The 16,343-nt window shown below is 43.6% G+C and overlaps 1 protein-coding gene across 2 annotated transcripts; it reads right to left on the bottom strand.

Annotated features, from left to right (window-relative positions):
* On the bottom strand, positions 1-1,290 carry LOC118099571. 2 transcript variants are annotated; one of them, XM_035144235.1, is made up of 3 exons: positions 1,250-1,290; positions 1,117-1,175; positions 1-1,045 (listed from the first exon to the last, which is right to left on the bottom strand). In XM_035144235.1, exons 1-3 carry the CDS (start codon positions 1,273-1,275, stop codon positions 228-230), a joined length of 903 nt encoding a protein of 300 aa, XP_035000126.1. In that variant the 5' UTR covers positions 1,276-1,290; the 3' UTR covers positions 1-227. The 2 variants fall into 2 exon arrangements, with proteins under 2 accessions (XP_035000126.1, XP_035000127.1); XM_035144236.1 differs by having other exon boundaries at positions 1,117-1,172; positions 1,250-1,280.
* Between the last annotated feature and the right edge of the window lie 15,053 nt (positions 1,291-16,343).

Below are 16,343 nucleotides of genomic sequence, written 5' to 3' on the forward strand. Positions count from 1 at the left end.
TGCCATTTGTACTATTGAGGTTTATTTTCCATTTAAACATGGTGTAAACACAAGACTAGCATAATCTTACCATTAAAGCTCATTGCTATTGAAGTTGGAACAAAGATGGAGAAATCTGGCATGTTCCGTAGATACAAACTGCAGCTATTGAGTTCAATCATTTGCTAGCACCAGAAACCTTGACTAGAACTTAGCAGTAAAACAACCAGAGCAATTGGTCTTCAACCTTAACCATGCTTGGGCTGTGTCATCCTGCTGGACCCAACTCTTCTGTAGGGCTGTTTTTGTCCATTCACCGCACTGGTCTGACCATAGCCAGCACTCCCAGCAGACTGCTTCACAGGTCGGCTTGGACGCTTATTGCGCCGAGGTGCTCCAGAGTCAATGGGGATGGTCTCAGCCTGCAGAGTACGGGGCTTAGCAGGATAGTTGTATCTTATCTGGTGTGAGTCCTGCCAGGAGTCCCTCCCCTTCTCAAAGCTGTCGGTGAAGTGAGAGAGTGTGCCTGGAGGATACCGGCCCATCCGGAACATGTAGTCTATCGAATAAGGATACACAACCCGTCCTCCACCAGGGACTGATGGGAGTTCACCATTAGGCACTGGTCCATCTGCAACAGCGACACCTGGAGGTCGTGGTGGGATGCCTCGCTCTTCCGTCTCAGATTCGTAGTTGCCATTCTCGTGGCTGGTCTCTGTGTGAGACAATTCACCTGCCTGGAACTGGGGAGGAGCAGGTGGACCCACATAGCTGGAGCCAAGTGCTTCAGGTTTACTGGAGGCAAAGCGGCGGGCACTGGGTCTTTCCTCAGAAGAAAAAGGACTGGGAGGTGCACCTGACCAGTTGATGTCTTGTTGATGTTTGTTCTGAACACCGGGCTGAGAGTACTTTGGCACTTTGCGTGAAGCGGTTTGCGGACGGGTTTTAGCAGCAGCAGCCCTCGCACCAGAATCTGGATATCCAGAGGAAGGCCCTTCCCAGCTGGAGCCGGCAGACGTCGGGTCTGCACGGTTACTGCTGCCATAGGCGGAGCCGGCATCAAAACCTGCAGGGAGCAAGAGAAATGAATACAAAGTCACAAAACCAGCTGAAAAATTTGGAGGACAGGGATTTTACCTTTATTTGCAGGGTAGCAGTAACTTGCACCAGTCAGCAGAACAAGGAGCAAAGCCCTACTAAAATAAAGAGACAAAGCATAAGTACAGCGACCAATCACATCTGTCAAAGCATCACAGACACAGTGACTTACCCTGAGCAGGCCCAAACAGCCATCATGGTGAATAAACAGCTCTACAAACACTGTTCCTCTGTCAAAGGTTTATAAATGTAGCAGTGACCTACTCAGACCAATGAGAACGTGTCGTGTTGATGATGCACAGCTGCCATCAATCCCGAGGACGGTGGATCAATGAAGCCACAACTCCAACAGTGAGCGGGTGCGTTTGAGAAGTCCATTTTGCTTAGAAACCTTCCTAACTGAGTGAAATGATCCGGAACATTGTCTGCGGCCGCCATAATAAGAGCTCTTCGAATATTTTATCTCCTTTCGCATTGGAACCACTGCATCATCCTTGAGGTAAGAGACGGAGAAAATGTCATCCCCCAATTCATTGCAGCAGCAACATTTAAAGCGACTTAACATTGTAGTTGCACCTGGACGGTCACACGTGAATATAAAAACAAAAACAGAGCAGCTGTTTTGTTCTCATGACACGATCCAGAATCCTCACATGATGCTCTGAGCCCCGGATTTGTTCTCAGTCACATCTGTCTGGTGAACAACCAGCGAATTAAACGTATTGTTCACAATGGCATCATCAGAACTAAATACTAATGTAAAAGTTATTTCAATCCCTTGATTGCAGAATGCATGATATAAGGTTTTCTCCACGTATATTCCTCACGTTATTGTTTCATCATTTCTTTTCCTGTTTGTTTTGTATTTTGTTTTTCGATAAAATGTATTTTGTTACTTTCTGTGTAAATTGAGTCAGATTTCACGTCATTCCTTGACCGTGTGATGTTTTCCACTGAGGTCAGCGAACAGTGGTAAGGAAAGGAGGTTATTTTGACTCTCCAACCGCAGCCAGTGTATCAAAGCTGACTCAGTTGTCTCATTGTTGTCTGCCCATTGATAGTCGGGTATATTACATTACGCAATTTTATTTTCAGCCTAACTAAATCCTCCCTCGTCTGTGTTTTTGTTGCTCTGAACTATATCCTATTCTTATTTACCATACCTAGGCAAGATCCATGTACAAGCACTTCATTGTTCTTCTGAATGATCTACTGTTGGTCAAATACCTGCCCAGTTCTGTAATGCAGATGATGCAGATCATTTCAGCTCATCTTTAATTTAATTGTTCAACCGTTTGTTCATAAGGAGGAATAAAAAGTCACAGCAACAGCGAGATGTAATGTGCTGGCACGGTCCAAAAAGCCAAAAGAGGTCTGACATGTGGCTCCCCCGGGAGAGTAAACATTAGATCTCGGAAACCTTTTTAACTACGAACAAATGTAGTGAAATCATCTCTGTAAACCTTAAAACGACGAGTCCACGGTTTCTTGTCTCATTAGAAAATACTGATCGAACCCAAAACCTGAAGAGCATATCCTGAAAAACACTGGGTGAGAGATCTGAATGTGTCTGATGGTGGCACATCCCTTCATTAAAATCGTACTCCTCTATATACGCAGCTTGAGACCGTGCCAAATGTGCCGTGGCTCTGCATTGTGACGGTTTCCGGCACTTCACATGTGTATTTCCTGGCTTTCTAATCAGAATGCTATTTTGTATCTCAAAAGGGGCTCCATTCAGCCCAACATTAACAGCCCCTCGTCTGTGATAATGTGGATGCTTCGGGCCATAGGCCACCAGCTGCATCCACTTGTCAGTCTTTGGTACAGATGCCCTGTCTGTCTGCGGTGGCGAATGAAACTCGCGGACTAAATAGGCACTTATTGTGCAGGATGATTTTATGTACGCATTTTAATGTGCCTCATCCAATTCCTTAACGTGGTTTAATTTTATCTGCTGACAGACATCTCCACGTTTAAGATGGCTTTAAACAGAAAGCTCCTGTCCCTCTTGTGATCCGTGCCTTTGAGTGGCCACTGAGACCGAATGGAAAGGCTGTATCAAACTTTGTATCAAACCCGAACACTCCGAGGCAATTTATCCAAATCTGCTGGATTTTCCGTGTGCTGTATTAGTTCCTCGTACAAATCAAATGAAGAGAACTCAATTATGATGGATCAATAATTCAGCATTCTCAATTATGCTTTAATTGTAAGAAGCAATATCATCCAATCTTATTGTGTGGATAGGTGTTTGTTGTTCTGCGGAGCTTTAGCTGATTGTTTATATGAGATTAGAGCTGTGTATCAGGGAAAAGATCAGGCAATGTCACAGAGCCTTGGATCGCCAGCAAGTGACACGTGCAGCGACACACTCCCGCACACACACACTCTTAATGACACAAACACATAACATAAAGCCAAATGCTGCCACTAAAATTTGCATGGTGCTCAGTAATGCATTAGTGAACATCACTTGGCAATCTGTTCATACGGGCTTAATTGGATTTTAATACCGCCTCTGATCTTGTTTTCTAATTAACGGCGGTGGCTGGCAACCAAGCAGAACCATGCACCCAGCAACACCTTTGATCCCGGCCATATGGAGTTCCTCCAAGCACGCCGGGGATGTAAAAATCCCTCACCTAGACACGGCGCACAACAGGCCCCCCGAATCAAAATGGATGGGGTGAGGAGAAAGAGGGAGGGTGGAGAATGGAGGAGTGTGGCAAGGAGTACTGAAGGAGGAGGAGGAGGAGGAGGCGGAGGTGGCGGAGGTGGCGGCGGCGGCGGCGGCGGCACAAGGTGGCGGGTGGGGGTGGGCAGTGGCATGTGTCATCCACACATCCCGGCGGCATTGTTATTGATTAATTTCTCTCACGATCAGTTGTGATCACAGATACATAAAACATGAGAGGGGGGACTGAATGCCTGTACACCTTATCATCCCCGCTGCTTTTTCGACACCCCATTCCTTGCTATGGGGAAATGTCAATAGCTCTTCTAATCTCTTTACGTCTCCCCTTGTGGCCACTGCTTTATGCTTTTGATGAAGGGCTGCCAGAAATGCTGTCCCTTTTCCACCCTTGCTTTTCCTGTCTTGGCAGGAGTGTGGGTATTAAACTTAACATCGGCATAATCGCCCCGGCTCTCTTGCTGTTCGGATGTTTCTTAAGACCCAGTTTTTTAAAACTTAAAAAAGATTAGTTAGTATTAAGTCAGTTGGGGGCCTTGTTTCTGTATGCACAGCCAATTTTTTAGAGGCTTGATGTGACATTGGCGTAATGACCCATCCTGCAACATCAGCAGCACCGATTTTATGGGCAAAATATTATTATATTATATAATATCTATATTTTAAGTGGAAGCGTCTAATTAATTAATTGTGAAATCGATGCCAATGAAAATTCTTGCAGGAAAAAAATATATAATATTGAATATTGAGTATTTAATAACATCATATCAAATGAAATATGTTGTATCCTTTGTATTTCTTCCTCCTTCATGAATCAGTCAGAGCGGCTGGAACAGAAAGGAACGTGTGCTCTTTTTAACAGTCTTATCAACACTTCAGTATCTCATTAAATGACTAGTTCAACATTACATTTATTCGCTATCGAGTCAATTCAGTTCTATACCAAAACTAAATTGCCCTCAGTAAGCCCATATCTCTGCAAAAGCCCACAGTCCCCTTAAATGAAAACAAGGCTTACAGCTAAGGCCACATTACGCTTCTCAGCTACGCATTGGTGGTGGTTACAGGCTTCTAGACCACACAGCCGCTGAAGAAAGCCGACAGCCCTATGAAGCCACATTTATATCCACTAGATCTAGATTTTTTATTGGGATCTGCAGAAAATTGCACACACTTATCAATGCCAACTCCCTAAATATGTGATGTGTAATTCTCTGAGAAATCAAGCAAAATGTTGAAAATCTCACAATGTTAAAGAAAGAGAAAAAAATGGATAAATCCTGGATCCGTCCCCTGATCCTGATCCGTCACAGAATTTAAATGGTTCGTCCCTTGCATATACCATATCGTAAGTTTCCATGGGAATCCTACGGACTTAACAAACAAACCAACGCAGGTAAAAACATAACATCCTTGGCGGAGGTGATCAGGTTACTGACAGCCGCCACAAATATAGGAAACGGGAGAACTGCAGATTTTGGCTACCAGCAAATCCAAATTTTACGCTCAACAATTAATACATTTTTAAAAATCAATATAAAATGCAAAGTTTAAAACCAGCAGGTAGTGTATTCTCTAATGCACGCTGCTAAGGTACGTTACAGATACAGATTGCAGGTACAAATCCTTGAGGACCATACATAAACGTAAATACTGTAAATGAGTTAATGTGTCTGGGGAGGTTATGTCGTGTCAGGCAGCTGGACACAGTGAGTACGTCCTAACAAGTCATCTCAGCAGCCTCAACAGTTCCCCCGACAGCTGGGGAGGTCACCAGTGTATATCCTCCATGGATGGATAGAAGTTGGAAAGTGAGAGTAATGATGATACACAAAACAATATGTCAGTCATCCATGCATAGTGATTTTGGTTATTGCAGCAAGCTGCCATTTTACCGCTGTCTGGCGTAAAACTGCTCATTAACTATGCATATTAATTAAAAAAGCAGAGCGAATGGGACAAATTTTATATCGGAAACCGTTTGATTGACAACCGGGGGATGGTGTTTTGCGAAGGGTGTCAGATTCCCACAACACTGACGGTTACATTGTTTTGTGTTAAGTTTACATCCGCACGCTCAGTGTGAAACAGTATCATTAGACCAGAGCCTGTGATTCCTATAGCAACGTGTCTTCAACTGATGATCACTGCCGCAGCAGATCTGATTAAAGAGTGTTTAAGTCTGCACGGGCGCTCTCACGCTGCTGTTTGGCAAATCTCCGTCTTTAATTCACACTTGTGCAAAGAGGCACTTTGACATCAGATGGCCTTCTACAACAATGGCAAAGAAGAAGGCCTGAAAGTCCCTGCGAGTGATTGCGCCTGAATAATGATGCCTTTTTACATGCATGTTTGTCCTTCACGGGGCAATTATTTGAACAATGTGTATGTACTCTTTTGAGGAGGATTGTGACATATTGTGCCCTGGCTAATGACTAGAAATGCATTAAGACCAAAGTGGGGTTTCTAATAAAGATGGTTGACAAGGCCCGAAGGCCTTCTCTTTGTTTTATATGGAGTGTTTCATTTAATGAAAAGAGAAATCCTTGCTCTCCCTAAATTATCAGTTGTCCTTCGACCTTAGCATGTCACAGACTTTCTCATCTTCCAACAAAGACACTTTCAAGCACATTGAACGGCGTGTTTGCACCTGTATGATTTTGGTGTCCTTTCTTTTAAAACTTAATGGATGAGGGAAATGGAGAGTGGCCTCAGCTGATGTTTGAAACATTGAAATGCTGATGACTGATTCAAAGCCTGTCATGTGAACACTGGTGAGCATCTCACGTATATATAAAAAAGTCAAAAGAAAAGCAAGTAGCAAGTTTTCACTGGAGAGATACAAAGATACAGTTTTCCAGTCTTCAGTTAAACACATTTTAGCATCATATACATTAATGTAATGTATTTTTTTTTCTATTTATCTGAACAGCTTTTTGTGTTCTTCTAATCTATTTATTTTCATATTTATTGTAGTTTTGTTCTAATATTTTACACCTTGTGTGTGTTATGTGCTTGACGCCTTGCAGCTGTAACACAAGAATTTTCTATCTTAGTATATAGTACAAATATACCTTCCTACCTACCTACCTCCCTATCTATCTACACATCCCTCCCTCCCTTCCTCCTCCCTCCCTTCCTCCCTACAACTACCTACCTCTCTACCTATCGTAGATTAAGATAAACAGTAGTTAACATTGATCTCAGGGAGTATTTTTAGGACAACATTATATGAGTGTGAAAGTACAGCCCTCTCGTGCAGTTTTACAGCACAGTGTGTAAGTCCTTTCTCATGTCAACTTGCCTGTGGCACAAAAGCTGCTCCACCAGTTTGTATGCCAGTGACACACACACAGACACACACAGGCCTGTTTGTCAAACTGTTATCACAGACAGAACGTATGACTTTATTTCAGCAGCATCTACACAAAGTTATTTTAATTGCAAAGGGGTTTTGGTAGTGTTTATTTAGTCTCACAGAAGCTGCTGATCCACTTAAACAGGACGCCGCTGAAACCACAAAAACATGGTCAAATGAATGGAGGAGCAAAGAAAGTGTGTATTTTCTGCATATGTTAAAATATGTATGCTTTTATTAAACAAGACAAGCTGTTATGACAAATAACCCCAAGTGGTTAAGTGATGACAACTTATTTTCCCCGTGATTAGAGACGCACAATATTTGATTGAAGTTTGTAAAAGGGATTGAAGACGAGGTCTAGATAAAGCAGAGTTGTCATCTCAGGGGATCAAGGTTTTAGCCTTAAAATGCTGGGGGCTGCTCTTTACAATAAATGGAATTAAAGCTGCACCTTTGAGTCGACTGGGCCCCTCAACGGCGAAGATCTGTTTTTAAATCAAGATAATAATTTGACCATAGCATGATAATTGAGATGAAACAGAGCAGATTTAAATTGATCCTGAGCTTAATCACAGAGAGCGAGGGAGAGATGAAAACACCCACAAAGGATCATCTTAAAATTTTGGCTGAAAGTAAATGTAGTGTACACGTTTTATCTGTACAGTATCTATGCATAGAGGAAATATGTGCTTGGCTGGGAGTCTAAGTTGAGGTCTAATTATGGGTTCCAAAGAATAGAAAAAAAAAATTCCATCTCCTCTTTTCTCACACACGTACAAATGTACAGTATGCATCATACACGCTGCAACGTCCACAGCAGGGTACACGCCCAGTGTACTTAGCCCAGGGTGATTTTGGCGCCGATACAGAAACCAAAAGACAAGTCACATCAGCGATGCGGAGCGTCCCTCAGGTCAAAAGCGATCAACATCAGTGGAGTGATACTACGAGTTTTAGATGGAGGAGCAGTTTTGTTGAGGCGCTGGAATGAGCCACCTTGCTCAATCAACGTTATGAAACAGTGGGAGATAAACATTCTCTTGAATCCAAGTTTGATTTATAGTGTGTCTCTTCTTAATATCAGTGTGACTCAAACTGGAATTTCATGTTGTGTCCCTATCTGTCCTCCCATGATGAGATTCACGCAGTCAAGAGGATAATATATCTCTGAAAGTTAGTTTCAGTCATCAGTTACATGGAAATCATAAACAAGCGAGAGCCCAAAAATAGGGCAGTGGGCGTGATGTGTTATGGTTATGCTCGAGGACAGGAATACAGGTTGTCTCTTATGGCAGAGGACGGACGTTCAAAAGAACATGGTCAAGTCGGAACCCTTTGTCACACGACAACTCCCTTCTTTTCTGCCTGCCGTCAAAGAGGAGATTAAGTTGTCAAAATGTGGGACCTTGGTCCAGACTGGTCTTTTGAGTGGATATTCACTAGTCTGATCTCCGCCACTGCTAATAGACAGAGCTCAAAGGGGAGCAGGGAGAACAGAGGAGGGAGAGGGGTAAGAAGGCTTTAGGATCACTTTACCTGGATTCGGCAGTGTGGCGCTGGTGGATTAGTGCCCCGGGCCTCATGGCACGCTAGTCTGCAAACACCCCCATAACATTCTTCTGCAGGTACAAACACACATGTGCACACATGCTCATTTATGACACAGTGGCCAGTAAACACAACAACAGTTATGGCTCATTTTGCACATCCACATGTGGTTTGACCTCTGCCCCAAAATACCCCCATACTGCATAAATGCATTCTCATGTACGTGCAAACACACCAGCACATCTCCTCATGCTAAAACACACAAACAAATGCCCAGTGATCTCTGTGCTTTCACAGTATCTCAGGTCTGTGCAGCAGCAGCAGCAGCGCTAACCCAGATAAAGTAGCATCCGATATAACAACTATTCTTAATTCTTGAGGCTTATAAAACTTCTGCACTGATTTCCTGGCTCGCGTACAGTTGGGATGCCTCACACAAACTTTCTTCGACATCCTAGAAGCTTTCAGAAGTCTGTTCCTGGTCTGATACTACTCAGTAAGGTCACTCACTCATCCAGAACTGCAAAACCATAACCCATAAAGGAGAAAATACAGGTTGTTCTTGGCAGGGAGGAGAGAAACCCAACACAGCTCCATCCCTCTCTGCTGCCTCTGCCTGCACCCCCCTCCCCTCAGTCACTACCTGATGACTTCTCCATCCGTTTTAATTGGTAATTATTTTGCGGGGTTTAATGCCTTTATTCAGACTGTCAGTGTGGAGTCAGGAGAGGAGGATTAGGTGCCCCAGGGGGACGAGACACTGGCACGGCCAGGACAGCTCATTTTTACACGGGCAGGGGAGGAGGACAGCTCATCTTTGATCCGGTTGGGGCTTCGCAGGCCAGAGGGGTGACAGCTGCACTTTCTTTAGCCCACATTTGAATTTGAATTCTATCTTAGGATGCAGCGCGCCACGGACTTGGCAGGGCAGTGGGGTAATCTGCTCGGCACAAACGCCCGGGCCTTTTCTTCCTGTGTGCCCTCGCAGAGATTGGAGTAATTAAAGTTAAATGGAATGCATTAAAAACTCACTTGTGCCGAGGCTGTGGCGGCCGTGCCAACAGTGAATGGGCTGGGGCTGTCCTTTTACGCTACTCTAATCCTGCGGAATATATGTGTGCCCTGTGACTTTGATGCTACGCTACCAAAGCGTCGGAAACGGCTACCAGTGGCGCTACAACTGACTGCTGGCTTTCACCTCAGAAGAACATCTTGGAGAGCAAATTCAGCTGGATTCTGACATTGGCAGGAGGTTGGATGGAATCTGCTCGGGAAGGCTATTAGCACTTTCCAGACTCACATGTCACTCTCAAATTGCCACGCTCTGATGTACAGCCTATTTAAATGCCCACACACCGCCTTTCCTCTGACCTGTGGTAATATTTAGATTGAATCCCGACAAGCTGTCCACAGCAACGACTAACACAGAAAGAATCTTCAGGAGTTGCAGCCTACACATGTTCACAGGTACAACTCCGGAAGACACCTGGATGACCGAGAATCTTCACAGACAATACATAAAGAACTGGTGCTGTCAGTCATTCTACAAAAGGCTGGCCTATACATGCAGAGCAACTTACCATGCCAACAAATGCTGGCTCTCGACAAATGCAACTTTGCAGGAGAAAATGGCCACTCCTAGTCAGTTAGCCATCTTGACGTGGACAGTAATTGACGCAAAACACAAGCCTGCGTCAACATCGCCATAGGCTGGGAACCAGACCTGCTCTTCAAGGTGGATGTCAAAAGACTTCAGGCATCAGACACCAAGGTAATTGTTGCCATCTTTCATTTTAGAGGAATGTGGACAGAGACAAAGAAGGGCACGCAACAAAACTATCATCATAATGTTTCGCTGGCTTTGTGTGTGATCCCCGAGCCCTTCTAATGAGAGGAGATGGGACGGGGAGAAACACAGGGGTGGGGGGAGGATGGGAAAAAAGGGATAATTGTTTAGTGAAAACAGAAAATGCAGAAGACAGCAAGTGGCAAAGACCAAGATGTAAATCAGGGAGAGGAATATTCAGGCACGCCCACTTGGAAATAACCCCCAAAATCCATATCTCTAATTATCAAACAAACACATGTATCATTCAGTATCCAATCAGCAGACCTCACAAACAACTCTGTATCCAGAACAAGCAGAAGGAATAGGTCGAGGTAGCAAACAGTCATTATAGATGTTTCCCGGGTTTCAGAGAAAATGCCTACAGCCAAGAGCATGCACAAATTTGTCTGACAGCACTACATGATACACCAAATATTTCCCTTTAGGCCCGTGAGGGACCAGGTGTATAAACATGTCGGCCACCTAGTTTGACACTTCCATCTGACATTTGACATTGCATCATTACTTTTTCATACCAGACAATATTTTTGTCCAAAAGAAACACCAAACAAGACATGGCAAATATCTCAGAAATCTAAATTTGGTGTAGGGGGGGCATTCTTGACAGAGCACACAAAGTCTAAATGACTCTGACCTCTGCAGCTTCAAGATGTTGGTGTTTGAATGGCCTTTTCCTCACCACGAGCCTCCTGGTTACAGTAAACACCTGCTTGTTCTTTCACTGCTGTTTTGCTGTGACAGAAGTTAAAATCCAAGGTATTCCTTTATGATAAAGATCGAATCTTAGCATGTTGTTTAACCAGGGTGCCCTTTATGTAGCAAGGTGGGAAGTAAGGCTGTGGAGGTCCGGGTGATGGACAAGAGCCAGAGTTTACCTCCTGTATCTGAAAGTTCAACTCATAGATTTAACAATAAATATATTCTTATGTACTGTATATCAATTACCTCTTCAAAAATGTCTTCCAAAAAGCATTAAGCAAATCGGAAATACCCTGTATTTCTACTGAGATTGTTAACTGTTTGATTTGTAATAATCACTCCCTCACTCTCCCTTTATTTTCTACATGAGGAGCTGCTCAATTCATACACTTAGAAGAAGGTAGAAGACAGAATATTAAGACTAATGTTTGCTAACTCGTTGCGATAATCAATTGTGACACATGGTGTAACTCATTGAGGATTTTCAACATGAGTCTGTCTCCTTTCTTGTTGCATGGAATATTTTGAATCAAGTAGCTAAATTGGATTTTGAAGACAGCTGATCTGACAGAGTCTTCAGGCAGATTAGATGAAAGACCAGTAAAGAATGGCGAGACAGACAGGCTGAACCCACAAACCAGACAGAGAGGTAGACGGGCAGACAGGCTGAGCGAGAAAGACATATGAACAGAGCAGGCAGACAGACAGCTGTCCCTGCCATGTGTTGTCCCAGGTTATCTGACAGATAGGTACACTTGTGCATCTGGACATTTCACCTGCGGGTCATGATTCAAGTGTATCCGCGACGCGTACATCCTTTCTTTATCTGCAAAATGAGGGGAAAGTGCCATGATTACAATCATACTTCTATTGTTTGTAATAAACAGAAGAGCTGGTGCTTCTGTGGAGGAGGGATTCAAGTACTCATTCACTTAAAAGTGAGAGGAATGCCTGAATAACTCATTTAAAAGCATCTGAATACCAGTATACAACCTTGGTTTATACTTTTATGGATTTGATTAGTGGTGATTTGTCTATTCGCTGACAGACGTGAGATCTCGGTGAGATAAGGGGGGGGAAAGCCAAAGCTTTTGGCTTGGAAGCCCTATTATTCATGGGCAGCAGTTGAGTGTGTATTTCCATTAGATGTGTGAAGGCCCTTTAAGGTCTAAGAATGCACTTTAATAGATACCTGTCAAATGTAATTAACTATGTTTTTCCTATATCATACGCTTTCTCATCGCCTCCAGCCACTGGCTCCACAGTGCGTTTGTATATGAGTACACATGCATACTGTATGTGTGTCTGTGTGTGAGAGACAAGAGTCTGTCTCAGCGCCTTTTGCCACCCAGCGATTGGAGACAGTTTTAATTGCAGCATGACAACCACAAGAAAGGACCAGAAGCCCCATAAAAGCCAAAGCAAGCTGGCAGCTGTCCCACAGTGGAAAGCTAGCCATGCCATAATTACAGGTAAAAAGACCTCTAGCACTGTAGCTCAGCACCATGTTTATTTGACACCAATCATGCAACTATGCAGGTATCCCAACAATAACGTGCTCTGTCCCGACAGGACCGCGGTGCCTCTCAGAAAGACTTGGACATCACCGGCAATCAAGGAATGCCTTGTGGCTCGGAGTCTGAAGCCTCGTCAGAACATGAAAGTGAGCAGCGAGACCTTGATTTTAAAGAGCCCAGATGAATTTGCCAGCGCACGTTACATTGTTCCCCAGTCAGAGGGGGGGCACGGCATCAATAATTCATTTTACAAGACTCACTTCTGCCTCCAGTGAGCAGGTCGACTTAAACGTTTTGATATCCACATCCAAGGGTGTAACAGGCCACATTAAAGACACATTAGCGAAGTAAGTGACACCTCATGCTGTGGAGGGAATTTAGTCTTTCCTCGGCTAAGGCAGAGCCAATCACCTGTGCTCATTCTACCAGCAGGTCTGCGCTGCACTGACGTCTTTTCTTTGTAGTTATGGAGTATTTAGTTTTGTATGAGCACAGGAGTGTTTAATGACTGTATGCATGATGGCACACACATTTAGCCAGGCCTTTGGGAGGAGCAAGGTTGCCTCTCAAAATGACAATGGGGGCAGAAACAGGACTCCTGGGTGATGAGCTCTGCGTGCTTTTTAAAGAAATGTCTCGCCGCGAGCTGGGGATCCCTTGCTTCAGCGTTTAGCTCATTCGAATCAGACCTCATCTACTAATTTTAAGCAATCACATTGGTATTCATGCCAATACATTTGCAACATAAATCACAAACATTGTAGAGACAGCATTGGTCTCTATTTGGAAATCCAGACCCCGGCACATAAATCTCACCTCTGTAAGTGCTTTACGAGAGCACAATGTGTGTTTTATGTGTTTTTTATGAGTGTGGAAAGGCCACATCTTGAATGACACTCTCTGCAACAGCCATTGGGGAGAAAAAAATAAAAAATAAAAAAAATTCCGCTTTACGGGCTCATTTTCTGTAACATATGCTCACTTTCCACTTAGAATGAGTTTGTGTAAAAATACAGAGCAATACAGGGTTTCCTGTCGCGGCTGCTCACCTCTTTAGTGGAGTTATTCATTCACCGGCTCCGTTATTTACTTGTATCCTAGCTGTGGTGATTTACTAGTTAGGTAATGACTGTCGAGGCAATTGGCTGCTAAAGTGGTGAACCGGGGCTCAAGTGAAGGGCAGTGTTTATCATGGTATTGACTTTCTGACGAGCGTGCCACAGACTCTTTTGTCACTGATAATGCTGGGCCACTTGAGTAGCTGGCCGAGGGATGTCACGTGACCCACAGGTCCATACTGTCCCCGTTATTATACTGTGCATTTACATGCTCCCTGGAAGGTACCATCTCCCAGGTTGTGAAGTCGTTTTTCCAATTTTGTGTATGTGTTCATGTGCTTTGTAGAAAAAATATGGAAAAGAAAACATGTTGTATTTATTTGTTTGGAGCAAGTAAACACCTCCTTCCATTATTTGCATGATAACAAAAAGCAAAGATAAAGGATCAGGTGTGACAGACATATAAATATTTTAAAACTCATTTCACTTGTCATTTGCAAACTCCAAATGACAAGTTCACTTAAAAAGCTTCTATTTCAATTGTGTTAACTGATTTATGTGCGATGACGTCAGCAACTCGACAACTTCTGCACCGAAGATTTCTCGTACTTTCCGAGTTGTCGTTCTGACGGCAAACACAAAAGCAGCTACATGTAATCACAAAAGTCACAAAAAACAACAAAAAAAACATGGTAATTTGATTGAAAAAGGAGGAAGAGATTGAAAAAGGAGGAGGGACAAAAGTGTTTGTGTGTGTGTGTGTGGAGAGAGAGAGAGAGAGAGAGAGAGAGAGAGAGAGAGGCACATCTGGCCTGACTTAACCACCCTTTACAGACCAAGCTAAGAAGAGAGATGCACTTAGAATGAAAACTAATTTGTCCATAAACAGAAAATCCATAAACAGTATGAACACTTTGCAGTTGATTTGTTTATTATACAACGGTCAAGAAAAAGGAGATGCATTGCCAATGAGTGACATTTTTGACATGCATGCAAATGATAGAACCACAGTATCAACTAAGTCAATATTGTGTTGAAAATAACATTGTGTCAGAAATTGTAAATGTTACTTACATTTGCGATTGTAAATATTGTTGCCTACTTACAAGCTAGTGTGACACACGTGCCTGTCGTGCTCGCATTTAAAAAAAAATCCTGGGTGGTACTGAAGAGAGGGCCACTCGCAGTCCTGCTCAACAGAGACGTGACCTCCTGTTGCTCTTCAGGTTAACCAGAGTGGAGAACTCACACAAGTAGGTAGTGGGGAAATGAAGAAGTTGCTCAATAGTGTGGGGGGAGATGGTTGGATACTCCGATGCAGAAGCCAACCAGAACTTATCTTGTGGGAGCTCACAAACTTTGAGTCTCATTGTGCGGTTCATAGGGAGCTCTGCGCATTCTTCTCTCTCTCTCTCTGTCAAAGTCAGCTCTTCTGTTGAAGAGTCCTGATTGAATGAATCGTGAATTGAGTAATAGTCCTCGATGTTGGCCACATGTGGAAAATATCGCTCAAACCTCTCGTTTAAAGTCTGAATGTACTCTGCAAATACAGTGCGCTCCCGGGGGCCGCCTGTGGTGCGGCTAATGCCAATGGAATCATGTCCATGGAGCCCTGTTTCAAAGCCTCGTGCCACAGCATTAACTCGCCTATAAACCCCCGAATCTTGTCTGTGGATGGTAGGATGCTGTCATTCCTGCCCTGTAGCTTAGTGTCATTGATATGCCCAAATATGTCTCAGCGCACAGTTGGGAGAAGAGGCGAGACTTAAGGGGCCTTGATGTAGTTTACCACCTGCGCCTCATCCAGCACCTCAGCCAACTGGGGGACACTAATGGCTCTCTGTGCAAAATACAGTGGTTCGTCACATTATTAATGTTTTGTAGTTTCACCTTGACAATAATTCCTCTCACTATCCCCTTCATGCACGCCGCACCATCTGTGCAAAGACTAGTTCTCAGTAACCCTGAATATTTCTTTTCCTTTTGTATGGCTGTCCATTTGTTTGAAGAAAAGGGATGTCTCTTTGATGGAGTCACCATCAACATACCTCACTCATTTGTCAGGAGTTGTTGTCATGTATGGAGCTAGAGCCAGGGTGTGATTAGCTTAGCTTAGCGTAAACCTTGAAAGTTGTGGGAAACAGCAAGCATGGGTGTTTTCAAATCTCTTAAATATGGCAACCCAACCCCTGGTTCCCACCTCAAAGTGACAGCTCGGCTAAAAGATACATGGGCCTAGCAGCTTTTCCATAATAAAAATATTCAGGGCACCCTAATATCCTGTGAAACATTTTTCTTTTACACATACTGAAGAAACAAGATTCAACATGTACATTTACAGGTGTTGGCAGGTATATTTAAAGAACTAAAGATGGAACCAGACTAGCGGTTGCCCTTGTTTTTAGTCTTTACACTAAGCTAGGTTAATCATCCTCTCCCTCTAGATCTATATTTAGCAGACGGATATAAGAGTGGAGTTAATCTTGTCATTTAACTTTTGGCAAGAACGCGAACAAGCGTATCTCCCAAAATAAACAAT

This window comes from Hippoglossus stenolepis, chromosome 20 (assembly GCF_022539355.2).
Source record: "Hippoglossus stenolepis isolate QCI-W04-F060 chromosome 20, HSTE1.2, whole genome shotgun sequence".
NCBI classification, from domain to species: domain Eukaryota; kingdom Metazoa; phylum Chordata; class Actinopteri; order Pleuronectiformes; family Pleuronectidae; genus Hippoglossus; species Hippoglossus stenolepis.

Excerpts from the sequence above, each read along its gene's own strand:
- LOC118099571 (XM_035144235.1), bottom strand. The coding sequence starts at position 1,275 with ATGATGGCTGTTTGGGCCTGCTCAGG. Across the intron at positions 1,176-1,249 it reads GCTGTTTGGGCCTGCTCAGG|TAGGGCTTTGCTCCTTGTTC; the intron begins GTAAGTCACTGT and ends TCTTTATTTTAG. Across the intron at positions 1,046-1,116 it reads CTGCTACCCTGCAAATAAAG|GTTTTGATGCCGGCTCCGCC; the intron begins GTAAAATCCCTG and ends TGCTCCCTGCAG.